General features: G+C 38.6%; 1 protein-coding gene across 8 annotated transcripts in view; it reads right to left on the bottom strand.

Annotated features, from left to right (window-relative positions):
* Positions 1–21,886, bottom strand: part of LOC102291985 (protocadherin-15) — a 209,037-nt gene that overhangs the window by 72,986 nt on the left and 114,165 nt on the right. For all 8 annotated transcript variants that reach the window (XM_005914101.3, XM_042225131.1, XM_042225128.1 and 5 more), the window contains 6 exons: positions 20,664–20,798; positions 12,281–12,430; positions 10,175–10,368; positions 8,460–8,592; positions 8,165–8,244; positions 1,623–1,716 (listed from right to left, as the gene is read on the bottom strand). In XM_005914101.3, the coding sequence (XP_005914163.1) occupies positions 1,623–1,716; positions 8,165–8,244; positions 8,460–8,592; positions 10,175–10,368; positions 12,281–12,430; positions 20,664–20,798 (786 nt within the window). The remainder of the gene's footprint in view (positions 1–1,622; positions 1,717–8,164; positions 8,245–8,459; positions 8,593–10,174; positions 10,369–12,280; positions 12,431–20,663; positions 20,799–21,886) is intronic.

The raw sequence follows: 21,886 nt of genomic DNA, 5'->3' as shown, positions 1-21,886 counted from the left end.
GCATATTAGTAACAGGCAATAACAATATGCTGGTTAAGGTACTTCTGTCTTAGCATTTGGTATTTGCCATTTGTCAGTTAAAAACTATCATTTTATTCCAGGTGAATTATTTCAGGCTTTTTAAAACACTTTTTGGCCAAAAATGTACTGCCTGGCCAACAAAGTCTTACCTATTTGCTTCAATTTAACCAAGCAAATAGGTATATGAGTCATTAATTACTACAGTGGCTGGCAACAGGTTACTTACTGTAACCCCAGTTGATGCACTGAATAGCTTTTCATTTCTTAAACAACTGATCTGTGTTCTCTGATCACGGAAAATATGTCACTCTATTTCATGAGGGTCAAACTATCGGCCTGCTTCAAGGAAAGGAAATAACTAAAAACACTGCTGATATTGCTAGAAGGATTATGATGAACCATCATCATTCAAGGAAGAAATGTGTTTGGGGGAAAAAGAAGAACTCACAAATATATATAAAAGAGCATTTCCACACACAATATGATGAGAACTCAACAGGTTCAGACTGAACAGCAGTGTAGCCTTAAGAGAAGCACTTATCAAAAAGGGTAATCAGGGAAAAAAGCCTTCAATTTTCTAGGGAGCATAAAGATTGGACTCTGTAGCACTGGAAAAAGTCAGGTTGTCTGATGAGTCTAGATTTATCCTGTTTTAGAGTGATGGGTGCATCAGGATAGGATGACAAGTGGATAAAGTATTGCACCCATCATGCTTAGTGCCTACTATAGAAGCCTGTGGGATGGTGTTCTGATCTGGGGTTGCTTCAGCTGGTCAGGTTTAGGTTTAACAACATTATGTGCCCAGAAAATGAGGTCAGCTGACTACCTGAACATTCCACCATGAGCAGGTTTTTTCCATCAATGGATTTTTTCTTGATGATGTCAGGAATCATCAGGCTCAAACTGTAAATGAGTGGCTATCTTCGCACATGGATTGGCTATCACAGAGTCCAGAACTTAATCCCACTGAGAATCCTTGTTATATGCTAGAGAAGACTTTACTCAGCAACTCTCCCAGCATCAATACAAACAAATTGGCACAACAAAGTTCTGGAAAGAACTATATGTTGTGACACTGCATACGTGTACACAAACAATGCCAATGGAAATTTGTGCTGTAAGTTAAGCTAAAGGCAGACCAACAAAATATTAGTGAGAGTGTTTTTTTGGCCGGTGACACTCACTCTAATTTGAATGAAGGGGAATGAGTAATAGACAGACCTGGAATCGATTTCAGATGAACACAAGTGGGGAAAAATAATCACACAGACAACTGCTACCAGAGAAGTTATTAATGAAATTCACTGTAAAAAAAATAAGTGAAAAGCTCAAGCCGAGAAGCCAAATTCAAACAATTCTAACTTCACTGCATGGGCTAAAATGACAGTCTGTCACAAAAATCACAGCATGATACTCTCAGAGCTCAAACACACAAGTGGATTTTACCAGAATAAGTAGCATGTGGAGTCATGAAGCTAAATGCACAAATTAATAAGCTTGTTTGAGAATATTTTGCTTGTGATTAATGTTTTCAAAAGGTTTGAAGACCATCAACCCTGAGGAATCAGGTCAACAGTTTAGATAGTTTAGATGTCTGTTACCCCTCCAGGGTGACCATCTGAGGCTGTGACAATCAGACGGTACTGGTCAGTTGTCTCTCTGTCCAGAGGCTTGTCCAGAAGTAGAAGGCCAATCCTGTGGAGAGGGGTCAGAGAAAAAACTTGTATTACTTTTATAAAGGAGGACACTTTGATTGTAATTATTCCTTTACTTTCTTTTTGTGTCGGGTCATTAATTTAGGGAAATATGTTGGATATATCACTTAACAACATGATGTATGTCTGCATTTCATTATTTGCATTCATTTCAGAAAAATTAGGAAAAAAGAATGTTGGCAATGATCAAAAAGAATGAGTCTGGGATGAAGAGCAGGTGTGAGCTTAAATGCTCCCACTCTGTCTTTCTCTCTGTAGCCAGTCTCTTGCTCCCAAAGCACACGGACAGGCAAAGATTCATGTTCCCCTTCTAATGACTGCAGCAGACACCGAGACCCTCCTGCTCGTTCACATGGTATAATTTGGCACTCTGGCATTCCAAACACAAAGTGTGGATGCATTCCCATGCAGAGCACTGAATTATCTTTGTTTGCACACAGGCACACAAGACATGAGTAAGTGCAGCCATACAAAAACACACAGCATGCACAAAACAATTCCAGTGACACACTCAGGAGAGGCTCTGCCAGAACTGCAAAAAGGAAGGAAAGAGGAATGCATCTGAACGCACTATTAGATTAATGCCCGTTGCAATTCCCTGCTGTCCCCATGGTCCTTCACATTTCTAATTTAAAGCTCCTGTGGCCAAGCAGTCCAAGCAGAACCTGGCCGCTACTTTTCTACTGCCTCTGCAGCCCATAACTGTGAAACTATAGACCCTCATTTAACAATCTGACAGGCAAGTACTGACACCTCCATCAACACTGTCTATTTTTCTAAGTACTTGCCCCAAGGTTATAGTGAACACACTGCTTTGAATCCACCACACCTGATGATCGGTGGTTCAAAAGGCCAAACGCAGTTTTCTAAAACCACCATAAAAATGCAGAACAGCTTCCTTCGCTGGCTGCTGTGCTCATGTTTATTTATACATAAGCTGGAGAGGAGAAAATAGCATTCTATTCTGAATGAAAGCACAAGAAACCATGATGTGTGACAGTGAAGATATACATTGATAACTGTCATTATTATAGTGATAATGATGATGATCTTGATGGTTATTAAGACAAAGATTAAAATGATTAATTCTGCTAGTCTGGGGGTTTTTAATTTTCCTCACAGCAGCTAAAGTATTGAACTACACTTGAGCGGCTGGGTCTGAGGGGTTCACTGATCATGTGCGATAGAGCCCTCCCTCCTCTCCCCAGCCAACACAAATGAAACGATGCTGTCAGATCTATGGGGCACTGTTAACAGCATCATCTAGAGTGTCAGCGCTGCACTTTAGCAGCTATCTAAATAATAACACTAACATCTTTCATTTTGCTCTTATCATGACTCTTTATGGTAAACTGTACTTGATGTATAGTGTCTATCTGGCTAGGCAAGGAGCGGAAAGGCATAGCAGAGATTATTCATCTAAGCCAAGATGAAGTTCATTCATGCCACAAGGAGAAAGTTAAGCTACAGCTGCTGCATTGTTATGTTTGTTGTTTGCACAGTGCTGTGCAAAAGTCTTGAGCCACCCCTCATTTCTTTACATTTTGCTTCAAGAAGCCAGACTCAAGTGGCCTTAGTTCTCTTTCAACCTATTTTCAGTCCAGTTCTTGTACCTGACCATTTTCAGAGAAATGTTTTCACCTAACACTGACCTTTGAATCATTCAAGCGTTCAAAAAGGCATCAAGTCGAAGGAAGATGAAGCTGTGTTGTTTCTACACAGACAGCTGAGCAAAGAACCAATTTTAAATTGTATCTTTAGGCACCTTGTTAGAAGTAAACTGTCACAAAAAACACAATAACGGTTCTCATGTCTTTAGTTGAATCTATAAAAATATCAATGACAACTCAGTTTGACAGGCATAAAAAAGTATTTTTACACCACAAATCATATCTCAGCATGGTGTTCTTAAACAGTTTGAGGAAACTGGACAAAAGAAGTGACAGACTTGCAAGACTATGTAAAGTACACTGAAAGTCATGTGTTTGACACAGGCATGACACAGACCTGACAGATGGATTTTGTACATCAATTGAAGCGAGCTCATTGAATAACAGTGGGGCAAAAAAGTATTTAGTCAGCCACCGATTGTGCAAGTTCCCCCACCTAAAATGATGACAGAGGTCAGTAATTTGCACCAGAGGTACACTTCAACTGTGAGAGACAGAATGTGAAAAAAAAATCCATGAATCCACATGGTAGGATTTTAAAGAATTTATTCGTAAATTAGGGTGGAAAATAAGTATTTGGTCACCTCAAACAAGGAAAATCTCTGGCTCTCACAGACCTGTAACGTCTTCTGTAAGAAGCTTTTCTGTCCCCCACTCGTTACCTGTATGAATGGCACCTGTTTGAACTCATCATCTGTATAAAAGACACCTGTCCACAGCCTCAAACAGTCAGACTCCAAACTCCGCCATGGCCAAGACCAAAGAGCTTTCGAAGGACACCAGGAAAAGTATTGTAGACCTGCACCAGACTGGGAAGAGTGAATCTACAATAGGCAAGCAGCTTGGTGTGAAAAAATCAACTGTGGGAGCAATCATCAGAAAATGGAAGACATACAAGACCACTGATAATCTCCCTCGATCTGGGGCTCCACGCAAGATCTCATCCCGTGGGGTCAAAATGATCATGAGAACGGTGAGCAAAGATCCCAGAACCACACGGGGGGACCTGGTGAATGACCTGCAGAGAGCTGGGACCAAAGTAACAAAGGTCACCATCAGTAACACACTACAACGGCAGGGAATCAAATCCCGCAGTGCCAGACGTGTTCCGCTGCTGAAGCCAGTGCATGTCCAGGCCCGTCTGAAGTTTGCCAGAGAGCACATGGATGATACAGCAGAGGATTGGGAGAATGTCATGTGGTCAGATGAAACCAAAGTAGAACTTTTTGGTATAAACTCAACTCGTCGTGTTTGGAGGAAGAAGAATACTGAGTTGCATCCCAAGAACACCATACCTACTGTGAAGCATGGGGGTGGAAACATCATGCTATGGGGCTGTTTTTCTGCCAAGGGGACAGGACGACTGATCCGTGTTAAGGACAGAATGAATGGGGCCATGTATCGTGAGATTTTGAGCCAAAACCTCCTTCCATCAGTGAGAACTTTGAAGATGAAACGAGGCTGGGTCTTCCAACATGACAATGATCCAAAACACACCGCCCGGGCAACAAAGGAGTGGCTCCGTAAGAAGCATTTGAAAGTCCTGGAGTGGCCTAGCCAGTCTCCAGACCTCAACCCCATAGAAAATCTGTGGCGGGAGTTGAAAGTCCGTGTTGCTCGGCGACAGCCCCAAAACATCACTGCTCTCGAGAAGATCTGCATGGAGGAATGGGCCAAAATACCAGCTACTGTGTGTGCAAACCTGGTAAAGACCTATAGTAAACGTTTGACCTCTGTTATTGCCAACAAAGGTTATGTTACAAAGTATTGAGTTGTATTTTTGTTATTGACCAAATACTTATTTTCCACCCTGATTTACGAATAAATTCTTTACAAATCCTACCATGTGGATTCATGGATTTTTTTTTCACATTCTGTCTCTCACAGTTGAAGTGTACCTCTGGTGCAAATTACTGACCTCTGTCATCATTTTAGGTGGGGGAACTTGCACAATCGGTGGCTGACTAAATACTTTTTTGCCCCACTGGATTAAGAAAGGGTGACAGGAGAAAAGACTGAGGAAAGCCAAATTAAACAAGTACTGGACTGAAAATCAGTAGCAAAGGGTCTTATTAAGCGATGAATCCAAATTTACATTTTTTGGTTTATATGTACAGAAGTTGTCAGGAAAGTTGTACAACAGTGAGTGCTTGCAGCTATCTGTAAAACATGGCGGAGGCTCAGTTATGGTTTAGGGCTACATTTCAGGTAGTGATGTTAGGGATCTTGCTAAAATCAATAGAATGATGAACACAGAAAAATACCTTATAGCTAACACAAACCCTGGAACACTGTCAGGCATGGACTGGCATCCCCAGAGCCCGGACCTCAATGTTATTGAAGCAGCGCAGCATCATTTTGATAGAATTTTTGCCTAAGTTGAGCTGAGGACAGTTCAGGCTTTGTTTAGGAGTAAAGATTGGTCATGCCAATATTAACTGAACAAGCTAGTTAGGATTTGATAAAACTGTATGTTTTTTAAATAAATTACTGCTAAAACTTTCCAATTTTTCCGACAAACTATGATGAATGAGAGGTGGCTCAAAACTTGCACAATGTTGTATTTAAAACTGAGTCTGATTACCATATTGTGCCCAATGTTAGTTTCACTGGACAGTAAAAAAAGAAAAAGAAAAAAAGAGTAATTTCACTTGAACCCCTTTTAATTTTGGTTTCAATTTCACTTTGAAGCAACACACTGAGCTGCCAACTAGAACACACTGCAAGTATCAAAGCTGGCATAGCCTCCAGGTTAGGTTTTTATGACTCTGAGAAACTACAAAAAGAGAACTGACTTCAAAGACGATGCTGTAATCAAACAAAAGTAGGCAGGGTCAGAGTACTCAAAGTAGCATCAAGATCTGCAGACTGAAAACCCACAATAAAATTTATATAACGAATATTGTTGTAGCTAATTAAATACTGATATTTGAGTTTTTGTGCATGTTATTTGACAGCGATATACTGGCCCAAATGTAAGACAATCTCAAACACTGATGCTTAAAGGATTTATGATCAAAGCAATATGCACCGAGACAGAAATTTTACATTTGAAATCAACTCGTCCGTTCTTTCTAGTGGAAAATCTAGACATAACAGTAAGTGAATATGAAGCATTTCCACCTCCTTTAGGGGTCTCTGCCCCATTTATAAGAAAGTTCTTACTGGAGGGCTCATTATTCATACAAGCTGGATTGAGCCAGCCTCCTATGTAGCCTGTTATCTGAACATGCAGCAATGCAAAAATCTCTTCACTGAATCAAATCTGAGTTCTGAGGGTTGAAAAATTAGAGTGTGCAATACGCTCTGTACTGTAAATTGCACACTCGTCAGTTGTACTAATAATTTTTTTGATTCATCATGTGCTATATCAGCACTTGCTTGCATTTATTATACCGATAGCCTGGTGAAAGCCTGTGATGTGACTGTAACATTTTTAACACACAAAGAATGAGCTAAATGAAGATGTGTCTGTTTATTTTAGCATGATTTCTGTCATATCTGGTTTAGGAGATTACAGTGCCAGTGGCAAAAATAGCGATCCCCTGCTATTTTGATTGTGTCACCATGTTTTTGCTTACCGTGACTAAACCACACAGCAAACGACTCTCTATAAAAACATACAATTTTAACACCGTGGAGCAAATTAAGAGTGGAGAAAAGGTGGCAATACAGTACTGCAACACACCTTGTCCTTACCTAGCTGGGAGGTTGAAAACGCAGACAAAATAAGCTTTAATCAATTAGTGAGACACATGTCTGGCAAGGCCCTGCATTTTCAGTCTCCCCATGTCTCGTCACTCCATATTTCTTGTTCGTTTATAGATGAGAAAAGCACTCAGCGCCCACAATATTTTATGCTTTTTGCTTGCTCCGTAGAAGTAGGTGAGTGAGTTTTTTGTATGCTAATGTTGAGATCTCTCCAAAACATGTTTGCTGTTTTATGATAATTTATTAGGAAACTGATTCTTGTGGACTGCGGCCTGATGGCTGCGCCATTGCCACCACACCAGCTCGCTGCTCCTTCAGTCAGATGAGCTAAAAACCTTTTCTAATTATTTTAGCCGACCTTGCTCTGCAAATTATGGAAGAAATATGCTGGCAAGGTGAGAACATGTGATTGCAGCCTTTGTGGGGTTCAAAATGTCCAAAAACAACACTCTGAAGCTAGCAGTGAAGTGTTTTCCAATTCAAAATCTTCTAAACTAAAGATTGCATTCCTCAGTACAAATGCTAAACCAAGCAAGGTCTAAAGTATATAAGCAGAGTCTCTGGTTGAGAAATAGTCACCTCACTGAGCCTCAACTGGTAGCTTGAGCCAAACTGTGCTTCAGGCTGTCCTATTAGCACTTAATTTGTTTGCAGTTTTCTTCTGTATGGAATTGCCTTCATATCTTAAAATAACAAAACTCCAACAAACTCTTTGAAAAAAAGTTCTCTCTCTATGAGAACATTTGACAGTATAATTAAAACCAATGAATGCCAAGTGAGCTTCTATATTCCTCCATCACAAGTGCACATCTGTCACTTCACTTTATCTTCCCATCCAAGTCATTTGCTGTGTCCATTGTTATTGTGAAAGCAGTCTTCAACGGTTGTCATACTATTTACAGTATGTATAGCCTTTGCACTCACAAAGCAATTAAAGCCTTCCATTAAGTTGCCATTTTTCTTGCAGATCACTGAGTAAATATATCCTCTAATATCAGCCTTATTGCTAAAAATCAAAAAGTCTGACACAATCCCATCTGGACTTACGTTTCAGTGAGGTTAAAGACCTTCTGGGAATCCCCGCTCAAAATGCGATACCTGATCGGATCGTTCTCTCTGTCTATGGCCTAGAGGGGAAAAAAGACAACAGGAGTCTGAAGGCCATATGCTGAAGGGTGCAAAACAGGACAGCTGAGCTAAAAGGATGCTGCACTGGAGTGAAAACAAGCATAGTGCAGGATGTGAAATGTCAGTTAAAAAAAAAAAAATCTGTTGTCTAAAGTACAACATATACTGACACAGCTAAAGTCACAATGATGCCTTGTGTGAATTTGTGACTCACCTGCAGATTGAGCAGAATAGCTCCTATCCTCATAGCTTCACTGACTTCTAGGCTGTATGTCAGGAGAGGAAAGCGTGGTGGACTCTGATTGTTGGGTGGCAAAACCTCGATGTTGACTGTTGTGATGGAGCTCCTGGCAGAAATACAGACACCAACTGACTTTCAGCATTAGTTTCTACTTGACCAACTGTTGAGCTGTAATGACCTCTTGCCCATAGGGCAGTCAAATAGGTTAAATAAACACTGTATTTACTTTTTCTAAATACTTTGATTTAATTCTTAAAATGGATTAAACTTCTTTTTTTAGTATACTCATTACTCATCAATGACAAAGCAAAACAAAACATTTTTTTATTAATGTAATAAAATAAATACAATTTAATTTTATACTTGGTTGAAATACTTTTTTCCAAACTTGCTAGGAATTTCTCACATTATTATTGGCAAAACTGCTCAAACTCAACTAGGTTGGATCAATTTTATTTTATTTTATTTTTTACTGTATTAGATTTGGATCAAGACTCTGGCTGCCTATACTGTGTTGTTGACTTGATGGCCTTAGGGGATGAAATTGAGGCCCAATTATTCCTTGACCTGTGGTGGCTGTATCTAGGAAAACTGTTGGTGGTTCCAAACTTTTTCCATTTGATATTGACAGAGAATACCATGGCCCTGGGCAATTTCAATTTTTCATGTATCCTTCCTACATTTGTTCCTATACACAATCTTGTCTCAGGTTTACAGTCATATCTCTGTATTGGTTTTGTCTCTCACATCAGGTGTCAGACTATATATAGATATGTGAATGTCTTCTTTTAATTACAGCAAATACAGTCAATTCAAACTCAAGACAGTCATTCATCAGTTAACAAATTAGCTAAAGAAAGAGTTGAAAGCAACTCAAACACAATGTAATGACACATCAAAGTTCACTTGTATTTTCTTTGTGGTTGACAATCTTATAATGAAAAGTGCATTAAGTCTCAAGATCAAGGCTCTAATGATTGCTTAAGTCCGTCCGCCTTCTTAGTTTTCATAGAAACAAAAGTGTAACTGATTTTAATTGTTTTTTTGTTTTTTTCCAACATGTCTTGTTGAACTTGTACTTAACTTTTACTTACTTTTACTAAGTAAAAGCCTAACTGTACTGAACATGAAGTCCTACGAGGAGTAATTTTGTCACCATGTTAACCAGTTGGTGAAATATCTCTATGACAACCTTTCTTTGACTTAATGAAATCAAAACAGAAACACATTACAGCCTCTTTCACAACATTGTGCAAATTGAGTGGCGCACTGAAACACTGAAATTCTTTCCCTTTGACAGCTCCAAGCACACATTTAAAAAAAAGAAAAAGAAAAGGAAAAACTAAAAAGATAGTTTAACCACAATGAAGAAAAAGGATACATTCACTCAAAGTAGCTAGGCCAAATAATTATTTTTTCCATATTTCAGCCCCCAAAAAACTTTCTGGGTCATTTCAAGCAATGTTGTGAATTACAATGAGTTCATATTCAATTAGATAACACTGGCAAATCTATTCATCCAGATGGCTTCGGCTCTATGAAACTGCTTTTCATTCTGAAAGGAGAAACAAATCTGCCTTCTTTAAAAAAAACTAAGAAAAAGAAGAAAAAAAAAGGTACAGAACATTAATCACAATAACAAAACTGCTTCCATCAATGTAGAACTCTTCAATGTTCAAATAAATCACCTTCTCTGGGTCTCTGGTGCATTGTCTGAGGCCCTGACAGTGAGTGTGTAAGATCGCCCGACAGTTAAAGTGACACCAGGTGCCACGGTGATGCGTCCAGTGCGATTACTGATGATGAAATCTCCTTGGGCGCCAGCCAGTATCTCATAGGTCACCAAACCATTCAGCCCTTCATCTGCATCCGATGCTGTCAGCTGAGAGAAATTAGGGAGATAAAAAAAAAGCTACACATTATACACACAGTGCCTTTACATTTTCCTCTTTTTCCCTTTGCTTTACACCTCCCAGAAATATGTTTACTAAACCAGTCAAGCAGAAACTATTTCTCAGTGGGTGGGGATTGTGGGTTAGGACCTGTTTAGCAAATAAGTTGCAGAGGTATTCCCAAATATAAATATTTGCTGGACAATATCATCTGCATTATGCTTATTTTTTTTTTTTTATTTAACCTTTATCTATACAATTAGTCCCACTGAGGCTAAATGTCTCACAAGAGACACCCGTTTCAGATGTTAAATGTTAAAATTACAACAATAAAAGAGAAATTGTCTATTGTTTACAGTACAGCCATATCAAAAAACAGTGATGATTTCACAAAATGATTTGTATGTGTTAAAGTCTGTGAAATGACAAATGCATAGAAAAGGGTCTGCATTTAAGTGAAATCAAATCTAAAGGATTTTGGTTTGTTTAACTTAATGGTGAGCAAAGTTGCAAACTACTTTCACTACTTTCAGCCTTTCATATAAAATATGGGGGGCTGTTGACAGACAGCTGACAGACATAGTTCTTTTGGCAAGTGTGATGGAAAAAATGATACGTAAATATATCATTTATTTCATGCTCTCATATCAAACAAATTAAGGAACCACCCTTTCCTTCAAGGAAAATTATTTAGGACATCCCGCTGCTTGTAAATACGAGCCCTCATAGTGTAGTTGGCTTCATATCTTTAGGGCCTTGAAACTTTAATCTAAGTTACCATGACCTCCTTTTCCATGCTCCTGTCGTTGGAGTAAGAGCTGTAGCATCAAATAAGCAGCAGAATCCTCAGGGGGCTTCAGCTCTCATAAATGGCTTATAAAAATCGGTTAAGCGGTCATACCAGGCACTCTGTGACCCCTGGCCTCATTTCAGGGAGGGTGAAACGGCTGTTTTTTAAAACCGATTAAACTTGACCTTTTCAATGTCTGACATTTTTTTTTCTCTTTTGAGGAGAGGCCGTGCTGAGAGGACAGATCAGCTAAAAGATGAAAGAATCATGCTCCGACTATCAAATGAGACAATAAAATGATAGAACTCTTACTCCTCTGTTGTAGCAAACTGAGGTTATGGTTCATGTTTTGAACAAGTCCTCTCCTATGCCATAAGTTTGAGCGAGCTGTAATTATGACCTCTAGTTAGCTTTTGAAGTTAAGCCACCTTCAGCGTCCCTTTAAATAAGCGCATGTAAATTATGAGCTGGTGTTGTCACCTTCACTGGAATCACAGTAATTTCCACAGGCTAACTAAATATTGCCTGAGCACTTTCTAACCAAGCTGTGTTTGTTTCTACCCAGAATGAAACAATGAATGAAAAATGTCCCTTTCAGTAATGCCTACACGAGTCTGCTCAACGTTTATCGTTTTCATGCACAGATGTTAGATTTGGTTAACTTAAGCATACACGCATAACAGAAAAGAGGGAAGTATATCATGACCTTTAAAACCACTACACTAATGAAATCAAAAATGAACAATGTTCCTAATCCATAAGGATAATCAACATGGACTAAACAAACAAGGAGAAAATTGTGTTTTATAAGCAAAATACGTAAGCAGGGGGGTTAATTCACGGTCATCACGAGTGCCTTCCACTACGAATGAACCAAGCTTGTGCACTGAAGATATAGATAAAAGCATTGTCTGTGACTTGTCTGACAGGACTACAGATGAGATGAAGGGCACTATTCCAGCACAATGCACTGGATTGTTGTGGTTATTTGTTTTGAGCATGAAAGAACGTGCGTGAGAGGGATTCTGTGTGATGAGGAAAAAGATGGAGACGTAGCGCGGCGTGCTGGTGCAAGAGGAAAGAAGCAAAAGAATGATTGTTGGATTGATTACCTGTAGCACCGTCTCCCCCGGCTGCATGTTGGTGAAGACTTCAACACTGTAGGAGACCTCTCCAAATGTGGGGGTATTGTCATTGGCATCAATGACCAGGATGTTGACAGTTACTGGCCTGCTCTGCTGGACGCCATCTGACGCCACCATCTATAAACACAAGAAAGAGAAATACCTAATAAAGCGTACACAAGTGAAGTCCATTTTCCTCAGATAAATCATAGATAATTGATTATTTTATTCAATCTTAGGCTTATCAAATAGTAAAAGCCTAAGTGTCAAATAACATTTTTACGACCTCAACACCAGTGCTTACAGTTCTCCTTTGTATACGTTCATTTTTCTTTCCCTTGACATTAGAAAAGTGCTTAGAGAAGAAAAGGGAGTGCTCGTCTGAAGCTGCCTAAAGGACAGATTGCAAACTGAACAAACCACATGTTTATTTGTCCCTGGCAGCTCTGATCTCCAGTACTTGGCGAGGTAGAAAGAAAATGAACCGAGCAGAGCAACAAGTGCAGTGTAGGAGAGGGTAGATCTAAACAACAACTGTTGCAGCAGCAAGAAATACATGTTTTGACGCTTTGCACTAAGTGTCAAAATTGAAATGACAAATCCTGCTGGTTATACTGTATATCAGGAGATTGCTTTTAGTAGCAGCTAAACACTCACAGTGAAGGTGTTGAACAGAAACAAATGATAACATATAGAAACGTGCTTTTCCATCCTATCAAATTGTGTTTCTGTTCTTGAGCCAGAACTGAGATGCCAAGAAGTTTTAGGGAGACAAGAAGGAAAGCAGATTTGGATTTACTGAGACAATCCATACTTATACATACTTATATAAATGTGTAAGTACTGACTTATGTAGACCATGTCATGCCTGACTAATATGTTTACTATGAGAAGTGGATTAAACTGATTCCAACTGAGAGGACCCATTTCCGAATGCAGAGGCCAGTAAAATAGACAAAAAAAACTTAATGGGTTGATTGAAAAAAAAAAACAAAAAAACCCCCAAAAAAACAAATTTAAATATATAAAAATAAGAACCCAAAAAGAAGAATGAGGACTAAGGTATAAAAATGAAGGGCAAATAACAACAAGAAAGACATGAATTCGGTGTTGATTGTAAATGAAACACAGATGGGTTCCCAATAAAACTCATTGGAAAGCTAACCTTCAAAGCAAACAAAGCAAACAAAAAGAAATAACTTAAAAATTAATCAAATCTATCACAAAAGCTAAACATGAATAGAGCTTGCTTATTGCAAGAGAAACGAACTAGATAAACACACATTCATATAATACTTTACAAAAATATGCACAAAAAGGTTTTTTTCCCTAAAATCTTGGATACTATCTATACCCTACATCTAGAGTACAGTTTAATATAAATTAGAGTAATAAATTTGTTAAATAAATTATCCCTGAGAAATACAAACACACACACATTAGTCAAAGAAGTGAATCAATATGTTTTTCAAGGTTAGGTAGAAAGTTTTATAGATTCTGATAAACTCACATCCCAAAAAAGTTTTAAAAGTGAAAAATGTAAAGCCTGTTGTGAGATCAGCCTGAGACATATCTACAAAGCTGAAAACCAAATACTACATAAATATTTAGCATTATCAATTTCAAACACTATAGAGGCAGACTCATTCAATTTTGAGTGTTCAGATATTAAGGAGGAGGATCCTGATGGTAGGCAACAGTCCATTTGTTTCATCTTGGTTTCTCTTCCCAGGTCCCTGTTGGGGGCAGGGACTGGAACTGGATAATGAGAGGTCTGGAGTCATGTGTTCTTGGCTTGCACTATCCTCATTGCTGCTCAGAGACCGCACTGGTGGCACTCTCCTTGTCCACATAATTTTGATAGCTATTCGCCCACTTCTAAGAAGGCGGAAGATCTGAGAGGCACGGTAATGCTGGAAGAACACTGTGTTCCTGCCTGCGGTCTCTTAGGTGGTGCCAGGAGATACCAGCCATACGGTTCCTGTTGACTTGCTTCACAGAGCTTTGGCCTAATTTTTCAAACCCCCCCAAAATTAAGAATACCAATATCCCACTATGAACCTTTCACTAAAGTCCACAGGGATAGAAAACAGGGCTGTCCTGTGGTGCTCCTACTAGTCCATGACTACGTTTTCAACCCATGCCTTAGTCTGATCCAGAGGACTGGGTATAACCAACATTTCAGGGTATGTAGATGAATATCTACTGTATAGCTCTGTCAATAATTAAGCTTTATGGCAGGAATCAGAAAGTAAATCAAATTTTTTTCAAGAATATTTCCCTAAAATAATGTTTTTTTTTAGTCTTATATAAGAGTGAGTTCCTTATTTGTGTTATCAGGCACAAAATTATGTTGTACTATGAGGGAAGACAGGAGCAAGGTTAATATAGCAAAATCTTTCTTCTGAACCTACAGTAAGAACAAAGCATTGAACAAAAGCAGTGTCTCGTGTGAATCTGGCTCATAATGTCTTTTGCACAACTAACATTAGGCAACAATTTGTCCACCACAGAGGACAATCCCAGGGTAGGTTGCTGTCAAAACAGCATTTATCTCACTGGTTGTGTGATGCAATCACACAGGCCTAGAGGCCACAGCCGTCCTTCATACTTCACATCTGCCTTATTCTCACCAACAACTCCTCAGACAAATGGGTGGTGCAAATATCTGCACAGTAGAATATTGGGCATCTTTGTGCATGGAGTTCTATCAGTGCACTACATCTGAGTCCTTCTGACTCCGTTTTTAAGCATAATACACTGTGTTGACAAATCTGGCACCTTTCTGCATGTGTGAAGAGCTGTTCCTCTAATCTAATCTAATCATGGATTAGTCAGGTACATGGTGTGTAAAGTACTGCTGTCCTGCTGTAGCAGGTGTGTTGTCTAAATTTCATTCAGTTTTTTTTCCACATCACAGGCCTGACTTATCCAAATGACAGCTTATACAGGGGTTAGCTAAGATGAAACAAGACTTATTAAGCGGTCTAAACCCAGATTCTGCTGTGGCAGATCGCCAAACCAAGAAGGTGCTGGATGCATTTTATGACCCCAGACAGCCAGAAGAAGGGACATTATGGTACCTCTTATTAGAAATTCAATTCAATTCAAAGACACATTCCTGCCATACTGAATGTCTGAACTCATTAACAATTTAACAATTACAACACCACATAGAACAATAGTAGACAAAACTCTTAGCACCCTGTCACCTAAACTAAAATGTGTGTAACATGCATACCGTCCAGGTGGCAATAAAAACTCCTCACGCATTCAAAAGCCACAATCTAACATGTTAATGTAACAGCTGACATGTTGCCACGTGATAAACCTTTGGATCAACAAAGACTAGACAAAGAAAAGTTAAAAAGACTTTTCCTTGAAGCACAAACCTCGCTTTCATTCTAAAGACTGAATTAAATCTTACTTCAAGTAAAAAAAAGTTGCTAACAAAAAAAAAAAAAGGGGTTGACTTTTAGTGATTTTCTTTCATGGACCTTCCTATCAGTGTTATACAGACACAGGTGGACACTTCTATTCACCCCCCTCCTCTATTTCAGTCTTCTTATTTTCCCACTGTTTGTGTTCCTTGGATATATTCATTGTACCTCGATCAGCTCTTAAATACAAACTTGTAATATTTACACATATATATTTAATTTTTTTAATCTATTTTTTATAAGGCACCCAGGCACAATAGTGACAACATCACAGTAGTGGTTAACAGTGTATCTGTATAGTTAATTTGATTTATATAGTGCCAAATCACAACAAAGGTCGCCTCAATGCACTTTAAACTTATAATAGTCTTAATTTCATGATATGAATACTTCATGTACCACTCTACTATATCAGTGAGCAGATAAAAAACAGCTTTTCAGGAGCTTAAGTGAATTATATCTTTGGACATTCAGTGTACTGAATAGTGTACTGAGAGGAGACTTGTATTAACTTCATTTGTGAAACATAGAGCTTTAATTAACTACGCCACTGAAATGCATGCTGGGTAATGCTAGCTAGCCAAGCAGATCTAATGCTACCCGAGTAACGACTGATAGAGGATGGAGAAAAAAAGACACAAAGATGGTCCAGAATATTTTGCTGCCAAAAGATGAGCTGTGTTTTCTAACCACAGAATCATTTGTGCCACAAACTTTAGAAAAATAAGTCCAAATGGAGTTCGTTATAAAGTTGCACTTCAAAGCTCTGCTGTGGAAACATTAACACCAGTGAACCATATACTAAGTCTGCAGCAGAAAAACCGGCATTGAGCAAAACTGAAAAGCATAACAAGCAGCCTGTTACGTACTGATCTTACATTAAAGTTTGTATTTTATGTAGTCCTGACAGAAAAACAAATATAAGCCATTATAAATCTAAAATGAAATAACCACTTATGGAAATTATTACTATTAGTAATAATACTACAATTCATAAAGTGAAAAAGAAAAAATATAAACAAAAGAAAACAAACCAAAAAAAACCCAAAAAACTAACAAACCCCAAAACCCAGCATGATACAAAGTTTTATTCATACCATCCAGCATCACATCATAATATCTAAATTTAGCTCTAACAAGCCACTAGCATCGAATGCTTCCCTGAACCTCATCTATGTGGTAGTCGACATGGCAAGTCATGGCTCAAGTAGCTAGAGCCTCGAAGACTGGTTGGGCTGTCGACTTACCCCGTGGGTGTAGTGAACATGCTTGCCTTCTGACTCACACAGCCCTAGACTTAACGTGTGCTGCAGGTGTAACGAGTAAAAAGACAAACTGTGGTGCACACACGCTGCCAGTAGCCAGTGGCACATCCTACCGTTTTAATATAGCAAAGCAGTAGAAAAGGTGTGTCCATTAGGGTTACAGCAGCATCACTGTATCACTGTGCTACAGAATTTATTTTATTTGATATAGTTTATTATTATATTATTTAGAGTTTGGACAATTCTTACAAGCTTAATGTCTTGTCATTTTTCTCGTAATTCTTTTTAGGTAGTCTAATTCCCCAGACTTCTTCAAGGATATCCTAAAGTTCTTCTTTGGTGTTGACTGCCTTTTGTTTTATTTTCAGTTTCAATAATGTCGAGGTCCAAGCTCTGGAGAGGCCAAGCCATGATTGACGATGTTCCACTGTGTGTTTTTCTATCCAGGTATTCTTTTACTGCATTGGCAATGTGTTTGGGATCATTGTCATGCTGAAAAATGAAGCTGTTGCCAGTCAGATGCTTTTGGATGAAAATCCAACAATACTTTTCTGCATTCATAATTCCATCAATTTTGAAAAAATCCCCAATGCCACTGAATGAAATGCAGCTCACAACTGTGACAGAGTCTCCCCTGTCTTTTATAGATAGCTGCAGACACTCTCTGCTAACATTCTCCATATATTTTGACAACAATGAACAAAAAATTTGAAATTTGGATTTGTCACTCCATAAGACTAGTGGCCTCTGATTTTCAGTCAACTTTGTGTGTTCTCCTCTGTTTTCTGTCTTTAAGAATGCCTTCTTGACAGCCACCCTTCCACTAAGACCATTTCTGATGAGGCTTCGGCAAACAGTAGATGGACCAATTGAAGGGCCAGAAGTATCACTAAGGTCACGTGTCAGGTCTTTGCTGAATTTGTTCCTATTTTTCAAAGACATGACTTTGAGATACTACTCATCTGCTGTGGATAGTTTTTATGCCTGCCACTTCTCTTATCCTCCACTTGTCCAGTGCTCTTAAATTTTTAAGGGCACACTGCACACCATGCTGAGTTTCTGACTAATGGTCCTTCAGGAACTTGTTCATTCAAAAATGGTGTCACCTTTACTCTATTTCATAGATTCAAGAGAAGAAATGGGAACTTGAAGCGTTTTTGTGAGATGCTGCTAGTAAAAAAGTGGTTAAACATGTAATTTAAAATACATTTTTATTAAGTTGTCTGTTATATGTAGATCTTTTTAAAAGAAAATTATGTCTTTAAGTATTTTATTGTTGTTTTTAAATTACTGAGTGATTTATTGTCAAAATGGTCTAAAAATGGTCAGGTATAAGGACTTGGACTGAAAAAGACCGAAAAGCAGCCAATGTTAAAATAAAAACTTTCAAAAGACCCTCAGAAACCCTGGAGAACTACTGCTCAAGACCACTAAAAAATACCAGCACCTGCCTGCGCAGTAGATGAACCTATGGTATAAATGTGAAAATCCTAGGAGATTTTCAGAAACCCTGACCTCTGACCTTGAGGTGGAGATCAATGGGACTCAAACTTGTCTGAGATTTCAGTGGCAGCACCTATGGTATGAGTTTGAAAATTCCAGGTGATTTCTTGAGTTATCCCATCATAAGATTTTCAGAAAACTTGGCCACTGTCCTTGAGGTCAGAGATCACTGAGATTTGAATTACCGCATTAACAAACTTGGGTGTCTACGCCTGCTGGCCGGCGTGTGACGACAGTACCCCATCAGCCTTTGATGGCTGAGGGATAAAAAGCACAAGAAAGTCTGGCTCCTTAGAAGCAAAACATAATGAAAAGATTGGTGGTTCAAGACATTTGCACGGTACTGAATATTGTAATAACAGTACAACATAGCGCCCCGATAATCAGTGACATACATTATAATGTAATAAAAAAAACATTAATTAAAAAATCAAACAGAAAATGAATAAATGAAACTCACTAAAAAATATCTCTAGAATTTATTCAAAACCTTTATAGCATTTAATATGCAACTTGTCTGTTCAAGTGAAGCGACATGAAGAGGATGTTACCAAAAGATAGCAGAACAACTGCTTCTAATGATCCGAGAAGGGAATTTCTCTCTTTTACATGTGATACTGAATAAAGACCTTTCTACAAAGCTGTGCCGAGAATGGCTATCTAAAAAAACGCAACGCAATCAACCCACAACTGACAGCTTCTCAGCTTCTCTGTAAAGTGTTGTCAGAATGGATCTTGAGCTCAAAAGCATTCTTAGCACTTACCAGCTTTTAAGCTTCTCATATATCCAAACCAGAGAGAAACCAAAGAGGATAAATAAAGCTGAGCACACATAGCACAAAAGGGTCAACAACGCACACACATAATAAATAAAACATTCCTTCATATACCGCTGGTGCTGATGTCCAAAGCACTTTCACCAACTCAACCAAATCCAGCACTACACCAAAATCAACAGCACACAAAAGCATCAGAGTTCAAACTTCTGCGGTCCCCGGGGAAACATTTCCAGCAAGCTTGCTGTAGTATCACTGCTGGTTTGCTAATACCCCTGGATAAACAAGTTGCTACCTCTCTAAGCCAAAACAGTTAAAATTGGTGAACCAGACTGCTAATGTGAAATTAATAACAATGAAAACATCAGATAAAACATAGCTGTGGAGCTCAGTGAGACTGAACCATTTCATATGATATACAAATTACAGGGTTCCAATAAATTTGAATGACTTGTATTGTGAGTCAAAGTCAAAAAGAAGAAAAGAAGAAACAAGAAAGCCAACATGGACAGTGCAAACAATATTTTGATTATGATCTGAGAGCCAGAAGCATTTTGTCTTGTTTTTACAGTTTTAGGAAGTGGTGTGTAAGAAGGCCGAGAAAGACAAGAAAATAATTCAAACGCAAGTAACTTAAGGAGCTTATTCATATACCATATACCTGACTACATTCAAGAGTAATAGAGAAATCTATAGCAAATAAAGAAGAACAAAGGTAATAGAGAAATAGCAAGAAGAGTACAGTTCTAGTACAATTCAACTTTTGGTGAAATACTAATTGTTAATGGGCAGATCATTACTTAATAACAGGATAATTCTACATGTATAGTTAATAACACTAAGCACACAAAAGATTAAAGATAATATACGAATGAATCATCAGTTTAACATTTCATGGCTATTTTCAAGTTTCAGAGTACAACTCTCTGTTGGAGTTTTCTAAATTTGCAGGATGTTTTTCTTGCTTCATGGATGATGTTAACCTGATCAATAAGCTACTTGATTTTGTTTCTGATTTATCTGGGATTTGCCACCCCTACAATGTTTCTCACATTACAGTTTCTGTGTATAGTATTAAAATCTATGCATTGTTACATAACATTAAAATAAACATGCACCACAAATCTTACTGAGCATACAAAACCGATATGCCTCTGGTCCACTGTTGGATGGAAATGTATAAGTGGACAAACTGCCTCACTTCACTGCTATGGGTCCACTAATAAAGGTCATATTGCTCTGGAAGTGTCAGGTCAGCTTTGTATCTCCAAGTGCCTCTTGGTACATGGCTAATCTTGAACTTCTATTTAAATACACAAAATGGAAGATGTGGGTCACAGTACTCGAGTGCAGTTGTGCAGATAGCTACACTGAGTTGTGGGCCTACCGTGAAAGTATAGACCATCTGCGTCTCCCGGTCCACAGGTTTGAGGAGCCTCAGGTAGCGGATTATCCCAGTTGGGGTCAGGCTGAAGATCATGGTGTAGTCATCCAGGGTAATCGTCACCATGGGGTCTTTTGTCTTCCGAAAGAAAGATATACAAAAAAAGAAACATGTTGCCATGGTGACATGACTGTTTCATAATTTATTTTTCGAAGGCCGCAGCTGTGGAGCTGAGAAACCTATCAAATGGTACATTTTGATCTGCCAAAGAGTTGGAAAAAGTAATCTGTTGGCAGGTCACCCATCTTTCTAGAGAAAATAGAGAAGGCAATGAGCCCTAAACCAATGTCTTTTTAACATTAATGAAACACTCAAAGAACCCCACATCTTTGTATCATGACTGTATCATGAAAGCAATAGAAAGGAGTCTTTACTAATTACTACACCTGTTCCTTTAGGGGGGAAAATTAAGCAGGCAGGATATGGGGTTTTCAGCTTTTGGTTTAAGGTTTCCAGATGAAAACAAAAAGCTTGAGAAACATTTTGAAAAAGAGTCATTTTGATAACGATCACTGCTGTGTTAATACAACTGTGGTCCACTGCTGCAAGTCGGCTTCGATTCACATCCATCAATGAGTCCTCTTAAGAGAGTTTGGTAAACATCGGGACTGGGTGGCTTATTGATTTTGTTATCTCTGTTTCCACTTTGATGTGTTAATCTTCTGCAAAGACTTGCTATGTATTGAAAGATGAACTAAAGGTAGTAATCATTTGTTTTAGCTGCGTGTCACTGTGCGAGTCTAACAGTGCAGTGAGTGAGTTAGAGTTCTCCACTGAGGTGGATGCACACATGCACGCACACTTTGTAAGCTGTCAAAGAAATGGTTAACACCCCACACGGAAGAATCAATTTGTAAAGTTTTGATTTTAGAAATGCAGAAACAGCAATCTGCACATTAAAAAAGACACTCCAATCAAAGCAAAACACTCCAAACACACACTCCAATTCCAGTACAAAAGTCAGTACACAGCTTGATTGATGTACAACACACCAATCATTACAGGAGACCCGATTACCATTTAATTGATCATTTGTGCAATTCTGCAGTAAAAAGAGGAGGAATTCTGCAGGAAATAGAGTTTTGTTTTTTTTCCAAATACAAAGCAGGATTATGAAGTTGGTAATTAGACGCTGAGAATGTCTCCAGCAGTGATCAGTGCTCTGA

Source organism: Haplochromis burtoni, unplaced genomic scaffold (assembly GCF_018398535.1).
Source record: "Haplochromis burtoni strain Fernald_Lab_line unplaced genomic scaffold, NCSU_Asbu1 Contig_7, whole genome shotgun sequence".
Lineage (NCBI taxonomy): Eukaryota > Metazoa > Chordata > Actinopteri > Cichliformes > Cichlidae > Haplochromis > Haplochromis burtoni.
This window is presented reverse-complemented; position numbering and strand designations above follow the sequence as displayed.